At 29.1% G+C, this 16,977-nt stretch overlaps 1 protein-coding gene across 4 annotated transcripts in view; it reads left to right on the top strand.

The window, feature by feature from the left end:
* The window catches only part of LOC107439163 (NFE2 like bZIP transcription factor cap-n-collar), a 95,716-nt gene that overhangs the window by 41,542 nt on the left and 37,197 nt on the right, over positions 1 to 16,977 (top strand). For 3 of the 4 annotated variants that reach the window (XM_021146502.3, XM_021146503.3, XM_071187389.1), the window contains 3 exons: positions 2,474 to 2,599; positions 6,095 to 6,191; positions 6,308 to 6,654. In XM_021146502.3, the coding sequence (XP_021002161.1) occupies positions 2,474 to 2,599; positions 6,095 to 6,191; positions 6,308 to 6,654 (570 nt within the window). Of the gene's footprint in view, positions 1 to 1,879; positions 2,098 to 2,473; positions 2,600 to 6,094; positions 6,192 to 6,307; positions 6,655 to 16,977 lie in introns of those variants that run through there. The other variant, XM_021146505.3, reaches the window with a different exon arrangement.

Genomic DNA, 16,977 nt, shown 5'->3' with positions numbered 1-16,977 from the left:
AAAGTAATGTTAAACATGTATTACCACATGAGTTCTTAAGTTTAATTGCTACTGATAAAATCCGTTAATTTTGTTTGAGTTTTTCGTTTGAAAAACAAAAAAGGTAAAGGAATTTTGCAGCTTTCTTTAAAAGTTAAGTGACTTCAAAAATCAATTCAAGGGCGCTTCCCTCATAAAATGCGTTAGCAAGTTTAAAATGTTCTGAAATTTTACGGAAAATGGATCTCAAGGAAAAGTTCGTTAAATTGAAAATTCACTTCGCTATTTGGAAGTTATTTTACGAAGAAATTTACAAAACGTTTTTGGTTTCTCGAAAAAATTCGCAAAATAGAGAAATTCGTAAAAGGGAAGTTCGTTAAATAGAGGTCCGACTGTATATTTATATATATAATTAATTTTTAAGAAATGAACACATTATAATTATTAAGAAAAAGGAAAGAGGGGGAACGAATATCACGGGAATGGGGCTTTGGTTTTGCTTGTCCCCATCCTTAAGACAGCTCTTGGTGGGGAGGACTCTAAATATTTGTCCCCCTCAATGGTTAAAAATCTCTATATGTCCTTCCGAAATTTAGATAAATGAAGAAAAAAATTATAAATCACCAGCAATATAAATCTAAGTTTAAAACAAGTTAAGAAAAAATAACCATTTTGCAGATATTTAGTGCATGGAAGATTATTATTATGCTTGAATCATATTTTTTTAAATTTCGTAATAAGTAATTTTTTTTATACGTATTACCCATAAATTTTTCTATTTCCATTGCAAATAATATTACGATTAAAAAATCGTAAGAAGAAATAATGGAATAGAGGAGGATGAAATTGTGTTAACGTTAAGCTTCTTAAAATACTTCAAATTTATCCAAATTAAAGAGTTTTGTGTAGTAATTGTAAACTATGTCTAAAGAAACTCCCTATTAGCGAGAAATGGTTGCAATGGAAATACACATGTGTGCTTTCTATATCGATATAAATATGTTACTTCAGAGTTAAAAAACAATTGATTAACTTTTACAAGATGTGATTGCTTGTCATTAAAATCAAGCTTATTATAAAAAGTATCAACATTTCCTCAACCACTACTAAATAAACTTATTTTGGTTTTTGCCTATTTATTTACAGTTTAAGTGTTTGCCGTTCATTATCACTGCGTTTTAAAAAAGGATTCCACGTGGATTGCTACTGGGGTTACAGTGTGAGGTGCAATCAAAACAAATTACGTAAAGATTTCGTCATTCTATTTTAATGTTTGGTGCTGCCATCTATCAGTAGCAAATGAAACTAATATATACCGTAAATTCATTTAATTTAAATTTAAAATTAGCTCATTGTAATTCAGAAATAACCTTTTAAGTCTAATAGTTATAATAAAATTAAACAAATATTTTTTAAAAAATCTACTTTATATGAAATAGTAGTCTGAGTGAAGAAATTATTTTGGTGTCAATTTTTGGTTACAACTGTGTGTATTTTCAGATAAGCATTCATGTTGGGACAAGATAATTTATTATTTTGTCTAACATGAATCTAAGAAGCAACCTCGATGGAAGATCGATGTGGAAAAAAAATGTTTAAAAATCGAGTTTTTACTTTTAGAATTAATTAATTAAAACAAGTAAAGAATTATTTATTTTTAAATAGAAATACAAAGAAATTGTTAAGTAATTAGAGAAAAACATATCGAATATTTTCAGCTTTTTTCATTCCAAAACTAATTTTTCTTTCTCATGTGAATAATTTGTGATCAAAACTTTTTGTGGTGGTGCCCTCTATTGTAAATTTCAAGAATTAATTTAGAATAAAGTTTTTGTTTTATAGCTGATAAAATGTGAACTTAGAACCACACATTTCTTATCATATTTTTCTGTCATAAAGAGATATCATCTCTTCAACTATCACACATTTTTTATGCTACAGTCTATTTCTTTCTAATCTTCCGTGAAGTTGATTTCGTTGAGCAAATTATTATTATTTTTTATTATTATTATTACTATTAGAAAAATAACAAAATTTGATTGGGCACAAGTTAATTTTAATTATAAAATGCACGTAACGTGTGATTCAACTAAATTACTATGTGATTTTACAGCTCAGGTAAAAATGAAAAATAGAAAGAAACCAATTACATAATTTTGTATAGGTAAAGCAGAACAATCAAATTTACATATTTAAATTACTTACAAATTATTCTGTTCCAAATAATGACTGAAAAATTTAAATACAACTAATTTTATTGATAGTTTTAATTTATTAAAATAAATAAAAAATTGTTTATTCTATAATAATTAAAAATTGTGCTTATTGGTATTACATTCACATACATAGTTTATCATTTGTGGCATTATTTAATATTTTTTAAAAAATTGTTTTATCTGTAAATTCTTATTCTTTACTTAGTTTTCAAATTCATATTGCTATTTTACATTATAAGCCTGTACTTCCTTTCTGACATATTATTGCATCATTTTAGGAAATGGACCTTATTGAAATACTATGGAAACAAGACATTGATTTAGGAGTTACCAGAGATGCATATGATTCTCGCCAACCTGGGGAAACTGATAAGTTGAAAGATGTTGAATTCCTTAAAGAAAAGGTAACTTTTTTTCTTCTTAAAAATTTAATTAATGATTATGCATCTTTGTGTGATGCAAATTGTCCTTAGTGATAATCAGATCTTGCTGTTCAACTACCTTGCCGTTGAAATAACTATTAAGGACTTTTGTGTTTCCTAAAAAAAATTGTGTGAAAAAGAGTTGGTCAATTGTTTGACCCGAAAGGTACCTTGTCTTCTGGGTTGGGTTCAAAACTCTAAACTAAACATTAGGAATCACACATCCATTAGATGGGTGCCATAATATAAAATTCTATATGAGTATTAAGAATGTAGGAATTTAAAATTTTAATTGCAGTTTGTGACATATAAAATTTGAGGATCGCAAAATAAAAATATATTAAATGTATGTTGCTAATATTTCAATTTTGATTGCATGACCCATATATGTAAACATTAATTTTTATCTACTGACCGAGCACTTTTATTCAAAAATTAAATATTCCAAATAGATGCCGATTCCATCTTTCTCCCCAAATTTCTTTGTGATTGTGAACTAAGTTAAATTATAAACTGAGGAGTCATATTACTTTTGTTTCAAATTCATAGTAATTGCTTGTCTTTAAATTAAGTTAAATTGTTTTTGTGTAGAATATTTATGCATATGCCTAATAGGACTGGACGATATAAGAAATTTTATATCCTGATGCATCGTCAGTTTTGCATCGCGATATAGTGATGTAATGCGGCTTGGTATTTTTGAATTTCATTTACTTGTAAGGTACAGAAAGTCGCATTTCTATCAAAACTTCATACTCAGATTGATTTAAATCAATTTATGAATTTGAAGATATATAGGTTTTGCTTAAGAAAGATATTAATGTTATATTTTCTAAAAATGATTGCGCAAATAACGAAAGATTTCTTAGTTTAGAAATAAATAATAAAAAAAATTTAAAAAAATTGAAATTTATCAATATATTTACCTAACAATATAGAAAGAAAATTTAAAAAATAAGTTCATTCAAAATTATCTGTATGCTTAAAACAAAGTGCTAAATAAATAAAAACAAAAAAACGCTTTTGAAGCAACACTATTTTTTATCATTATTTCACATAAATAAGTTAAATTGAATTATTACCGAATTCTGAACGAAAAAACAAAGTAAGGTTTAATTTCTTAAAAATAAAAACAAAAGAATTATGATATTCGATAATATATTTAACTGATAATATTGAAAGAAAATGAAAAAACATGGTTATACTCTTTAATAAAACGAAGTGCTAAATGATTAAAAATAAATTTAAAAAAAGAAGTTGCAAACCTTACTAATTTTTTTTGAATAAACAAAGTTGATTGACTTATGTCCAAATCCAAAAGAGGAAAACTAAGTTTTGTTACAATTTTATTTATAAAAATAAAAGCAACTAAAGATTTATAAATTTAAAATCAGTAATAAAAACCCATTAAAGTATTAGAAGTTTTATCCAAAAAGTTTTTAATAAATTAAAATAAAGTAAAAAATAGCCTAACAAATTTGCTTTGTAATTTAATTCTTTACGGGCACCTTAAATTAGATTTCCAATTGTAATAAATTCAATAATGTAAAAAATTACTTAAACATATAATATCAAAATTAATTTTTACATTTAAAAATAAATAAAAAAAGTTTTGTTTTAAGAAAAATGTACCTAATTAATTAAGAAACGCTTCTTTATATATTCTTTTCCATAATAGATTACGTTCAGAACAAGGTAACGACGGCAATCACAAGGTCAGTCCCACTGAAAATAATCTACAAGAAGCGATATCAAGTCGCGACGAAGAAAAAGAGAAAAACTATGAGGCGCGAAAACAAACATGCGAGATCACGATATATATTCTCAAAACTATAGTTCTGATTCTACCACTCATCAATCATGGCCATTGCAACATAACAAAACGAACATCGTCTTCCACAGTGCAAGTCGGTATCAGTTGCAAGAAGATCCTTGGGCGTCCTATATCGATACATTGTTTTGCACTCGTCGTCTTTAATCTACAGCTTAAATCAGATTTCTAATGCATCGCCTGAAACGAAAAATGCTGCATCTGCTTGCTGATATATGTTCTAAATCGATATGTCGCGATACATCGATTTATAGCCCAGTCCTAATGCCTAATATTAAAAAAGACATTTGGAATTAAAAAAAATTTCTGTATCATTTTCCTTATTTCCATGATTTTAATTTTTTTTTTTCATATGGAAGCAAATCAGGTGATAAGTGGCATAGCTAGAGGGGAGCAAGAGGAGACACCATTACCCAGACACAGCTTCTGAGGGGCGCTAAATTTAAATAACATATTTAAAAATAAATTTTTGAAAAAAAGACAACTTTATAAATGTTACCTATTTTATTTGTTAATTACAGGTCAATTAAGTCTCTAATTTGTTATACAATTTATCTAAATATTAAACATGATGTCTATAATAATTGTGGTTTTTACTTCATGCTGGTCTTATTTATATGTTTTTTAATAAAAAGGATGACACATTGAATGAAGAATTAGTCTTACTATTCAATTTATCAAAATCCTAAAAATTCTAATTGTAACAATGACCTACATAAGTAATAATATGCTAAACTTTTAACCAAATCGAATGAAAAAGTTTAACAGCACAATATGTTTGAAAAAAGGTTGAAAATGAAGGAGTGGTTTTATTAGATTAGGAGAAATAGCATAACTTAGTTTTTAGAACTTCTATGAATTTTAACATCTTATAGTTTTTAGATTTTTTAAAATCTAATCTTATTGAAACAAACAATGAATTTTCTCATTGTTTTGTTGAAAAATTCTCATTGTTTTGTTGGGTTTTTCAACTGGGTTCAAAAACCCAGTTCCATGGATTGATAAGGTTATACTATATTTTATGTCATTTCTATTCATAATGAACTAAAATTTGAAAGGTAGAAAAATAATAAACAATAGTGCAAACAACAATCTGATTACTTTTTTAAAATCTATTAGTAATATTATATACTGAGTTCACATTTACTTGTTTTAGTCAATTTTGTTATAGTTTGACATCTGGAATATTGGTTGGCTCAATTAAAATCACTTTCCCATACAAACTCCCATAATGTAACTTAAAAGAATTGAATTTTTTTCCCTTCTTGACTTCAAATTCTTTCCTAAGATTATTTATTTCAATATTTAACTTCTGTCTGTAAAGGCCATTTCAGTTTAATGTGGATTTAACTAGTCAAAAATTTAGAGAAATTTTAAGGTTTAAAATTAACTGAATAAATCTTTTTCAGATAATATAACATGAACAAGATCCTTTTTTTTTTTTTTTGGTCTTATGCTGCATAAAAGATGTTTTATCTATGTCTTTCTACTTTCTTTATACCTTTATTGGTCTTCAACAGTATTTTATTCTTGCAATATTTTCCCAATTGCTATGTTGCCAGAAACACTTAAGTAATAATTACAAGTTATAATGAATTTGAAGACTGTATCTATCACTGTGTAATTTTAAATTTCTATTTATTTAGGATTTGCTTGACCAGAAAGATTTGAAAGTGCCTGAAGAACCTGTGATTGTTCCTGATCCTTTGGCTGGATTAAATTATACAATTGATTCAGAAACCGGTTAGTTATTTTGTTATTATATTTATTATATGTTTAGATGTTACCAGAATCATTAAAAAACAAATTTATAAACATTATTATTTTGATATACAACAAATATCTTATTTTGTTTTTAGGTGAATATGTGATTGATGACTTCTCTAGCTCTTTTGATAACAATGTTTCTCTTCATCACTTTCAAAAAAATGAATCATTCCATGATGAAAAGAGTAAACCTTTTGAATCTGAGTTATTAGCCAAAGAAGTCGATTCCTTGAATTCTTTTGACTTAGACGCATTTCTACCTTTTGAAGACAATGATTTCTGTGATTTAACTGAATTGTTTCCATTGGATGAATTAAGTGATTTAATACCTGATGACCTAGCTTCAAATCCTAATTATTCTCTACCTCAAATAGTAGACGTGGAAAAAGAATTTGAACAGTTTGGAATTCTAAATGAGGAAAATATTGATGATGCAGATGTGAGTAAATTTTTTCTTTTAATTTTGAAGGAAATATGTGTGTTCATATGTACAGCTTTTAAAGTTTCAAAAGATATTTGGATAAATGTTTAAGTTCTTAAAGTTGTATTTTGTTTTCTAAAATGAATTATTTTGTTAGTGGTATAAGAGTGCATGAAAAATAACTTTCCTTGCTTTCTTCTACTTTTATTTAACCTTTAAATGCAAGAATTTTTGTCTTCAATTAATAATGTTTAAAATCAACTGAAAAATGGGTGTAACAATAGGAAAGTACATGCAATACATCTGGAAGAATTCAGGAGAAAGAGGCATTGAAATGATGTTTTTAAGATTAAAATTATTATTTAACATTTTTATTTATTAGAAATGTTTAAATGTTGTAAAAAAATTTATTTGCTGAACATAATGATATGGAAAGAAGTCTGGAAAAACCAAATAAAAATGTTTTAACACACTTTTATACAAAGAAAATTGCTTCGATAAATTTGATTTTATTTCATTTATTACTTTTTTTTCAATTTTCTCTTTCCTATATTTGAATTAGGGCGCTTTTTCTAATCTGAAAGAAAATACTGAATTGAATTTTGTAATGCATGTAAAAAGCAGGGATACCTACTGCCTTTATTCATATTGATAAAAATTGCTTTATATTGCTCTATGTATTCTTCAAGTGGAGGCAAGGTTTATTCAAACAAGATGTAAAGCTCTTGCAAAAGTTATGAGATTTTCATGATTTTTTTTTATAGCAATCGTGAGTTATTTTCTGATTTTTGACCTTTAATGTCTCTGTTGAAAATTTTAACTTTTAACGTAACTAACATAACTTTACGTAACTTTAATATTCGTTCTTTACTCTAATTTTTGAAGGGAAAAAATAGAAAGAAAACAGGGTGCATATCGTTTTTAAAAAGTGCTTACATGTGCTTATTTTCATTTTTTAAAGCCCTTAAAGGTGCTTTTTTTCATTGGGTGTATTTAAAAAGTGCCTTGTTTTCCCTTTTCCAACATAAGATTTTTTTTTTACCTTGTCGATTTTCACCACGAATTTATACAAAAAGCGTGGTCTTCAAATTTTTCTATTCAATGTTTTTACAATGCATTCAACCACAATCCATTCTGTTGTGCCGTTGGTCCATAGCGTATGAAAGCGGCAATTATTTTAAATATTTGATGAAATATTTGCATGTCTACATGTGCGTATACTGAGCTGGGTTCATTGGGAAGGATTCTTGCACAATTTATGTGCAACTCAATTGCAAGAGATTCTCAATTTCAGGCTTCATTTTCTGCCTTCTGAAATCGAACTGAAATATCTCTCAAACTGTTGCTGCTATATTCGGTTGCCAAGTAATTCTTATTGGAGAAATTATGATAATACTAGACAAAGAAATCTGAAGACGCAAAATGGTTTCCTACAATGTGTCTCCCGCCTTGAACAATACAATGACATAAGAGCACTGAAACCGGCACTGCTGTTTTTGACAAACCCGTTGAACTATAGCTTCCTTGATGTGCGGTTGGACCTGAATATAAAAGTAGATAAGAAAGAAATGAGTCCAGAGCAAATAAAAGCTATTGCGTTGGAAAAAATTGAGCATTAATTTCCGGCTGAGGAATGGATACATACATACAGGGATGGTTCTCTGACCGTTAGGGAGCAGGGGGCTGGAGTTTTTAGCAAGCTTTTCAGTTTCTACTTATCCGTAGGAGCTTACTCCACGCATTTTGATGGAGAACTGAAAGCCATTCAGGTGGCTCTTCAACAACTATATTTGACACAGAACCCTTTCAAGAAAGCAGCTAACCTTTCAGATTCAACTTCAGCAATGCAGGTCATCTCATCTTATCAAGAGTAAGAACATGTTAGTCAGGCAGTGCCAGGAAAAGAACATTCATGAAAGAACAGAAATCATTCAATGGGTACCCTCACATTGCAGTATTTATAGAAATGAGATGGCAGATATGCTTGCCAAAAGAGGAGCTGCGGTTCTCCAAAAGCCCAAAACTGAAGCAAGCCTCCATTCCATTAAACTGCTGACATCACTCATATATCAAAAGACTTTTAGAAATTTTGCCACTCGGGCTTGCAATGGCAGGTCTTGGAGTGTTCTTTTAACAAACTCAGCTTTTATTCCTGACCACCCGAGATCAGTTGCGGCTGCAGCTTTTAGACTATTAACAGGGCATGACTGTCTACAGAATCATTTATTTCGCATTGGACTAGTCGATTCACCTTTGTGTGTTATATGTGATAGTGGACGACCTATGACGGCAGAACATTTGGACGAGTGTGAAGCACTGACAGATTTTTCTTCTATATTTCAACGCTATTGGCAAGCAAGAAGTTTAATGACCTAACGGCTGATGTAACTGGCATTTGACAAATAAAAAATTGTTGCTGATCATGGGGACCAACTAAACAAAGCCAAATTTTTTTTCCCTAATAGCCAAAAAAAAATGTTCCTTCTCTTTTTAGTTTCATCGTTGGTGAAGGACCATTGTCTTCGTCACTGAAAAACTAATGGCCTTGCGCTCTTCTATTCATAGATCAATACCATAATCCTTGAACTTAACATGGGGATCATTCACTTATACGTATTTTCATGTATGTCCCCAGAGCAGAGGAAACTCATCAAGCTTCATCTCTTCAAAATTTCCATCTTCCTGTTATTCATTTAATTTAATAAAGATAAGAATTAATTGAGATTTTTAATTGTAAGAATTTTTACTTGGGGGAACTGTTGACCAATTGCATAACCTTTTTATAAACCTTTATTGTACTTTATTACTTTTTTTACGTATTATTTTTTTAACATATTACTTTTTTCCTTGCATTATTATTTTACTATATATATATATATATATGGAGAACTTTCAACAATAAGAAGAAAAAAAAATTTTAGTGTGCTTATCGTAATTGTATTTTTTTAAGTGCTTAAAAATATATTTTGAGTGATTAAAAAGTGCTTACCTGAAAAAGAAGAGTAAAAAGAAAGAAATGTATATCGATGTTATTTAAAGTTTACGAATGTATTTCTTAGCTATTCAGTTTACAATATCCTGTAAGAATTAAACATCCAATCAATATTAAAGATTTATTTTTGTATTACCTGCTGCCGAAGACAGATTGAAACCTGGCAAATACTTATTAAGTATAAAGATAATTATTTCTAAATAACTTGGATTTAGAAAAAACCAATTATTGAAAATAACACTTTGATCTTTTGACATTATCTTCAAAAGTATTATTTTTGTATAACTAACATAACTGTGAGGAAAATGCAAAAATTTTCTTTTCTTGACATCTGGTTCATCATAATTTTATCTATATTTTTCAGATAAAAGTGAATCATCAAAGTAAACTTAAACATCTTATTTACATGAAAAGTTTCTGAATTTAATTTTTAAAAAAAATTAAGTGCCAGACCTAACTAAATAATAATATATGTAAGAATTTGTTGCTAAAAATTATTTATTCAAAATTAAGTGTCAAAAGTAGGATACAAAATACCTGCCTAAAGGTACATGCCAGGTTAAGAAAAATATCTGTGATATTGCTTAAATTTTTTTGACATTGCATATCGAAACTCACCCAGTCTAAAATAGTTTTTTTTTTTTTAATTAAATACTTTTTACTCTAGATCAGTAAAATTAGCTATTAGTGTTATTTCAATGAACTCTAAATTTCATAGTTTTCAGTATTAAAAATTAAGCAAGTTTATTAAATTTTAGAAGAAATGCATTCTGTATAAATATATGTTATTTAATTTACTTTATCTAATTAATATGTACTTTAAAGTAGTTGACGAATATCAGTTTTACAACATGACAAACAGCAAAAATTGTAGGCCATGTTGCAAATTGCTGTACCTTACACTTTTAACTGAAAAAAACAAAATAAAAATTCTAAAAAGAAATCGTTTCTTAGTAAAAACACACAAAATGATTAATCCGGGTTCACTTTCCACTCAAAGATCACTGAACAAATAGACTATTATATTAACAGCCATCAGCACCATCAATAGCTGGTTATAGTTTAGACATTGTGAATTGTGGAAATCCTAATGATGCAAATGGAAACTTGAAATATAAAAAGAATTTTAATTGAGCTAACAAATGACTAATACAATTACTTGCAAATTTACTAGATATTTGTTTTAAAAACATCAACTTTTTAACTCAAAGTTGATTTACTGCTGCAAATACATTTAAATCTTATAATTTGAGAAATAATACCTCTGAGCACCCTTACTAATACAAGTCAAATAAATTTCTAGGCTAAGGTTTTTCAAATTTAAAGTCTTCACATTTGTTGCATACAAGGTTAGTGGGTTCGGGACACTATCTGTAGATCTAGAAAATTTACTGAAAGTCATTTGTGACATACAAAAATAGTGGGTTTGTGGGCCAACAATATATATAGAGCTAGAAAGTTTAATGAAATTCATTTATAAATTAAGAAAATGAATGAAAATAATTAAATTATTTTGAAATGAATGAAAAAGGTGTTAAAACTATCAGATGAAATTTTGTGCATTTTTAGAGAAATTAAAGGAGCATTCTGATATGAAAATGTTTTGATGTGGACAATAGTTTTTGATTCATTTTATGAGAAAAATGAAGAATGCTTTGTACCGCCTCAAAGACTATAGATATTAGATAAACTATTAATATTAATATTATGTTTTTTTTTTTTTTTTTTTTTTTTTTTTTTTTTTTTTTGTAGTCAATCTAAAAATTGAGCGTCTAAAGATATGCAAGATTGCAAAACTTCACCCTTTTTTAAAATTTCAAAATAGTTTTGGATTTATTAATGTTGAAAGTTTTTTTTCCACCTTTATTTTAAAGATATTTATTTGTATAAGCTCCAAAGATTAACAAAAGTTTTTACTTTTTTTTTTAATAAGATTACATGGCTACATACCTTCATTTAAACAAATTTGTAGGATTATTTTAATTAGAAAATATGATATGAATGTTTATGTAAATTGATTTAGAGGGATGTTTATCCTTTCGTCCATACGTTCTTCCTTGACTTTGCATTTTTGGCAAAATGCTAATTTCTTCTCTTCTGAGAAGTTCGTTTTGTTGATTAAAACTGTTATTAAAATTAAATGTGAAATTAGTTAAAATAAATTCTTACATTTTCAGCCATTTGTGGATCAGTTCACATCACATGTTGTAATCAAGTTACCAATCGTTTTTATGATATATTGAAGGAAAAAAAATGGCTGAAATTTAAACTTCAAACTACTTGAGCAGCTAAAATTGAAAGATTTCCAATTTACCTGGTTTTAAATTTGCACAAGGAATAAATAGAAATCCATTCCAATATCTTGTTTTTTCGCAGCTGTATCTGTAATTCGTTCCATTGCAAGTCATCAGATATGTCTAATGAATTCGTTAATAATATAGAAATCTTTTAAATTTTTATATATATACACAGAGAGAGAGAGAGAGAGTTGTCAGAAGGAAATTTTTATGTAAAATTATGTCAAAATTTTACATACAACGTTGATTTCAGTAAATGATTAAAAAGTCAAAACAAAATGATGATTTATTGCAGGGAAAAAATTGAGGTTTTATTACACTCTTAAGCCTCTTCTAGTGCATATGCAGGGTGTGATAAGTTCAGACATTTAGGCATATGAGTCCCTTATGATGGCTTGCGACATCTCATTCTACAATTGCTGTAAAAATCCCCACAAAATCGTCTACGCTTGGGAGCTGTTAAACTTGTCGTCTTAAGTGGTTCGAGATATGCTCATTCAGTGCTAAAGCGTGGGGGCAAGCGTATGTGACGGAGACATTCCTGGGACACCCTTGTTTTTTCTTTGAGTATTGCTTGTTGAAAAAATGGTTTACGGGAACCCCACCATGAATGGTTACACATGTGGCTGAAAGATGCCACAAACATTCCTCAGGAGTGTCATGCTTCTGTTGAGCATTGTTAAGGGTATGTGATGGTACCTTAAACTGTCACACTAGCTGTAAAAATGGTTGCTGTTGTACAGCATAGGCAGTATTGGCACCCACATTGTCTCCGTTCGGAACGGTGTAGCTCTCGACCGGATTGAACTGCAATCGAATGGAACCAGGTCGTCTTCAGTGATGACTCAAGATTTAATTTGGATAGTGATGCATACCCTCCAACTGCTACGGAATTTCCGTAGTTTCAGAAATCTTCTTTTCAGACGGTAGCAAAATTAATGTCTTAATATTTAAAAAAAATTAATTTTAGCGTAACTTGTCCACTATTACTTATAAAAGTGCAGGCCATATGGCTAGATTCTTAAGTTCTGATAAAAGTTTTATGAGAGATCCATTTGCTTTAAAAATTTCTACTTTGGTTCGCTACCACTAGAAAGAATTATTTTCAAAATCCTCATTTGAAAATAATGTGTTTAATGTGATGTCCATTCTTTAAAAGCGTGGAGGTTCAGTGATTAACGCCTCAATTCTGCCTGCACTATACAGCAGCTCACCGCTTCTGCAACTAATGTGATGGTGCGAAGTGCTACGACATACGATTGAATACGACAAACAATCTCCCCATTCATAGATCCACGGCACCATAACACCCCAGCCATACTTCCGTGACATCCTTCAGCCGTATTAGTTGCCACTCGTGGCCAGGGATCTCAGGAGCCATTTTTCAGCAAGCAATGCTAGGCCACGCACAAGAAGGGTGTCGCAGGAATACCTCTGCCTCATTACCACCCTTCCCAGGCCTGCTCGATCTCTAGATTTGTCACTGAACGAGCATATCTAGGATTACTTGAGATGGCAAGTTGGATAGCCGAGTTAAGATGATTTATTGGTGTTTTTACAGCAACTGTAGAACGAGATACCACAAGCCATCTTATGCCTCAAAGCCCGACCATATTGCATCTTTCATTCACATTAGAGGTTGGCCAAGAGGGTAATAAAACCTCCTTCCATTTGTTTTTTTTTTCGGCTATAAACATTTTGATTTGATTTTTTAAACCTATACTTATATCTACGATGTACTTAGTGTTTGTAAAATTTTATTTCATTCTGACAACTCTCTTTCTTGAAGCGCTAATTTTTATGGCAAGGGGTGTATGTATATTTCACTGATGTTTTAAAAAAATTTCAAGCAATTTAACTCCTTTTATATCCATTTTTCATCACTGTGAAAAATATTTAACATATTGTACAGTTATATCAAATTTTGTGCAATCAACTGGAAAAAACACTAAAAGTAATTTCCTTCAAAACTTTTTTTATGTTCTAAAAAGCTGTTAAAATTAGGGAATGAAATGCCAAGGGCAGGATTTAATTTTTCCGTATTTTTGTTAACTAAGAGAAAGGATGAGTTTAAGATGTGCTTGCAAAACATCTGAAAATTATTCGGAGTGTAAAAATCTTATATTGAGAAAAAAAGATGACTTGTTATTTTAAAATTAATTTGCTTTTGTAAAATATTTATCATATCTATTTCCTTTCCTCTCCAATTAGTTGAGAAGTTAAAAATATATGCCTATATTTTTGGTGTGTGCTATAAAACTCATGGTAGACGTTATGTGAAACAACCAGTGCAACGCAAAAAGTGAACTGCAATAAATGTAATTTAAATGCGAGGTCATTAAATCTCTTTGAAGAATTATTAAGCTATTTTTTATATTTTTCACGTTATTTTAATTTTTGTGTGTATGCCAGTCTTAGTTTAAAACAAAGAAAGTGCAAAAAATCGGAAATGATGCGGGAAATTAGGAAAACAATCTTCTGTTTTTAGCATTTGTATAGTAAAATGGGGCTCATTTTATCAAAAACGATCTCAAGCAGGTCGTTAACGATCTGTATGATGCCTTTCTATTTAAAATTAAATTCTTTGAAATGATATAAAAATTTGCATGCTTTACAATTCAAAAAATTTTTGACACGTGGACAATTCAAATACTTGGTATAATTTTTTTTTTTTTTTTTTTTTTTTTTTGAACTCCCACAAACTTTTTTAATGTTGATGTGAGAAAATTGCACCCCCTTGGTATTTGCTTTAACATTATTACTGTAGTAATCTAGCTTTAAGATTAAATTCAAATGAAATAATGAAACTTTGCAATGAACAGAGCTAAAGTTTTAATTTATGTTATAAAACTTTGAGTAAAATATTCTTTAAGAATCTTTTGTGTTCAAAACAAAACAGTTGACTTTTAAAACTCGCAAATCGTTTTCTGAAATTCTACAATATTTCGTTATTATCAAGGGAAATGAAAAAAATTGTCAAGCCGCTTTTCACGAAATTCAACGTGAAGCACTTGCTTTGTTCTTTTCATCTGTACTGCCGTAACAACCCGAAACAAATTTTTTTTTTTTTTTTTTGCAGTTTTGCTTATTTTAGTTCTTTTTCTGTTCTTGTTGTTGTAGTTCATTTACGTCGCACTAGAGCTGCACAATGGGCTATTGGCGACGGTCTGGGAAACATCCTAGAGGATGATCCAAAGACATGCCATCACAATTTTGATCCTCTGCAGAGGGGATGACACCGCTGCTTCGGTAGCCCGACGACCTGCGCTCGAAGTCGAGCACTTTACGGTAGAACAGTTTAACGAGGACCAATACCGCACACCCTCGGTCCCTACGCAGACTGATCCAAGTGGTCACCCACCCGCGCACTGACCGCAGCCAGTGATGCTTGACTTCGGTGATCAGCTGGGAACCGTGTCTTAACGATCAGTCCACTGCGGGACTCTTTTTCTGTAAAACTCAATAATCAAAATTTATGTAGAATCACATGAATAAAGGGAGAAAAAAACTGTGAATTGATCTCCCCGTCCTCCTGTATTTTTTAAATAAATACTTACAAACTGCAATGCCCATCTAAAATTATCAAATATTTGTTGAAAATTTTAAATTAGAATTGTCAGCTTTATTGCGCATACTTTTAATTTTAGTTGAGTTTTAGCATATTCTTCTGCAATCTTTGATTTGCAAATTTTTAATTCGTTTATTAGTTATACACCATCAATGCATGGCGTACGTTAACCTTCTAACTGTATACTTCAAGAAAATAGTGCAATAGGAGATGATATTCATCAAAATTGTTCATTACTGAAAAAAAAATTTTTTTTTAATTATAAAATACAGAAATTAATTATTTTCACTATTTCTTCATTTTTGAAGAATTTGATAACTTCGGCTTTTGGTATAAAAAAGGTTTTTATTTTTTATTATTATTATTATTTATTTTTTTATTATTTTTGAGAAGCCGTTTATACATTTTAATAGGAAATTTTTTTATGATTATTAAATGAATAATAGTGATTTATAATCGCTAATATTCATCATTATTATTTATAAAATTTTATTATTCATAATCATAAAAAAAAAATTTCATTAAAAACACTAAAAAGGTTATTTCTTTAAAAAAATTCAATGCGTCTCTTTTAGTTATCTACTCCTTCTCATTTTATTATTAAAATATTACTAAAAAGTAAACATTATCAAAGGAAAAGAAAAGTTAAAATTAAGTGTAGGAGTGTTGTTAATACGGTCGGTTAAAAAATATAAAATAATTTTCATAATGTTCTAATTGAGAATGATTAGAGTTCGGGGACCCGGAAATGGACCGTTTCATCGTTCAACTTGTCTTAATGATGTCTTCTTGTGTTCGCTTGAATAGCCACTATGTAACTTAGTTGATGAGCCCAAATAAATACAATTGTTCATATTTTTTTATTAATATTTATGTAAGTAATATCAACATTGATTACGAGTTACACGAAAGCATTTGTTCTGTAAATTTGTTGTTATTTTTAATTTGATTTTTAAGATTCTAAACTTTTTCTTTTCCCCAGAAACTAAATAAATCTGTAGTTTATTTAATTTTAATAAATATTTTACTATTATACTAAACTCACGACAGTCTAGGAGGAAGATTGGTGTTAATAGTGTTAATCGAAACTTTTCGCCGAAGAAAATAAAAAATAACGCCAATTTCGCCAATTTGGCGAAATTCCTATTATAAACTAAACCCACGACTGAGATCGACGTTAACAGTGTTTTCAAAACTTCTGTTAAAGGAAATTAAAAAAGCCACTCCGCAATTTAAGTGCCAATTTGATGGAAAGCTATAATTTTAAATTACAATTCCCATCTTACTGTAAAGAATTATCCGAGCGTACAAAAAACTTAAATATTTTTAATGTTTTCAAACTTTTTTTCTACCTCCAATTTGGAGAAATTTTGCCACCCAGATGAAAATTATCAAAATCAATGAAAAATTCTTTAAATGATTTTTTAAATATTTTATTAGCCAGAATAAAACATCGTTGAAGTAATATTTTAAATACTGAAAAA

The sequence above is a fragment of the Parasteatoda tepidariorum genome, chromosome X1 (genome assembly GCF_043381705.1).
Source record: "Parasteatoda tepidariorum isolate YZ-2023 chromosome X1, CAS_Ptep_4.0, whole genome shotgun sequence".
Lineage (NCBI taxonomy): Eukaryota > Metazoa > Arthropoda > Arachnida > Araneae > Theridiidae > Parasteatoda > Parasteatoda tepidariorum.
The sequence above is the reverse complement of the archived record's forward strand: the minus strand, read 5'-3'. Positions and strand labels throughout refer to the sequence as shown.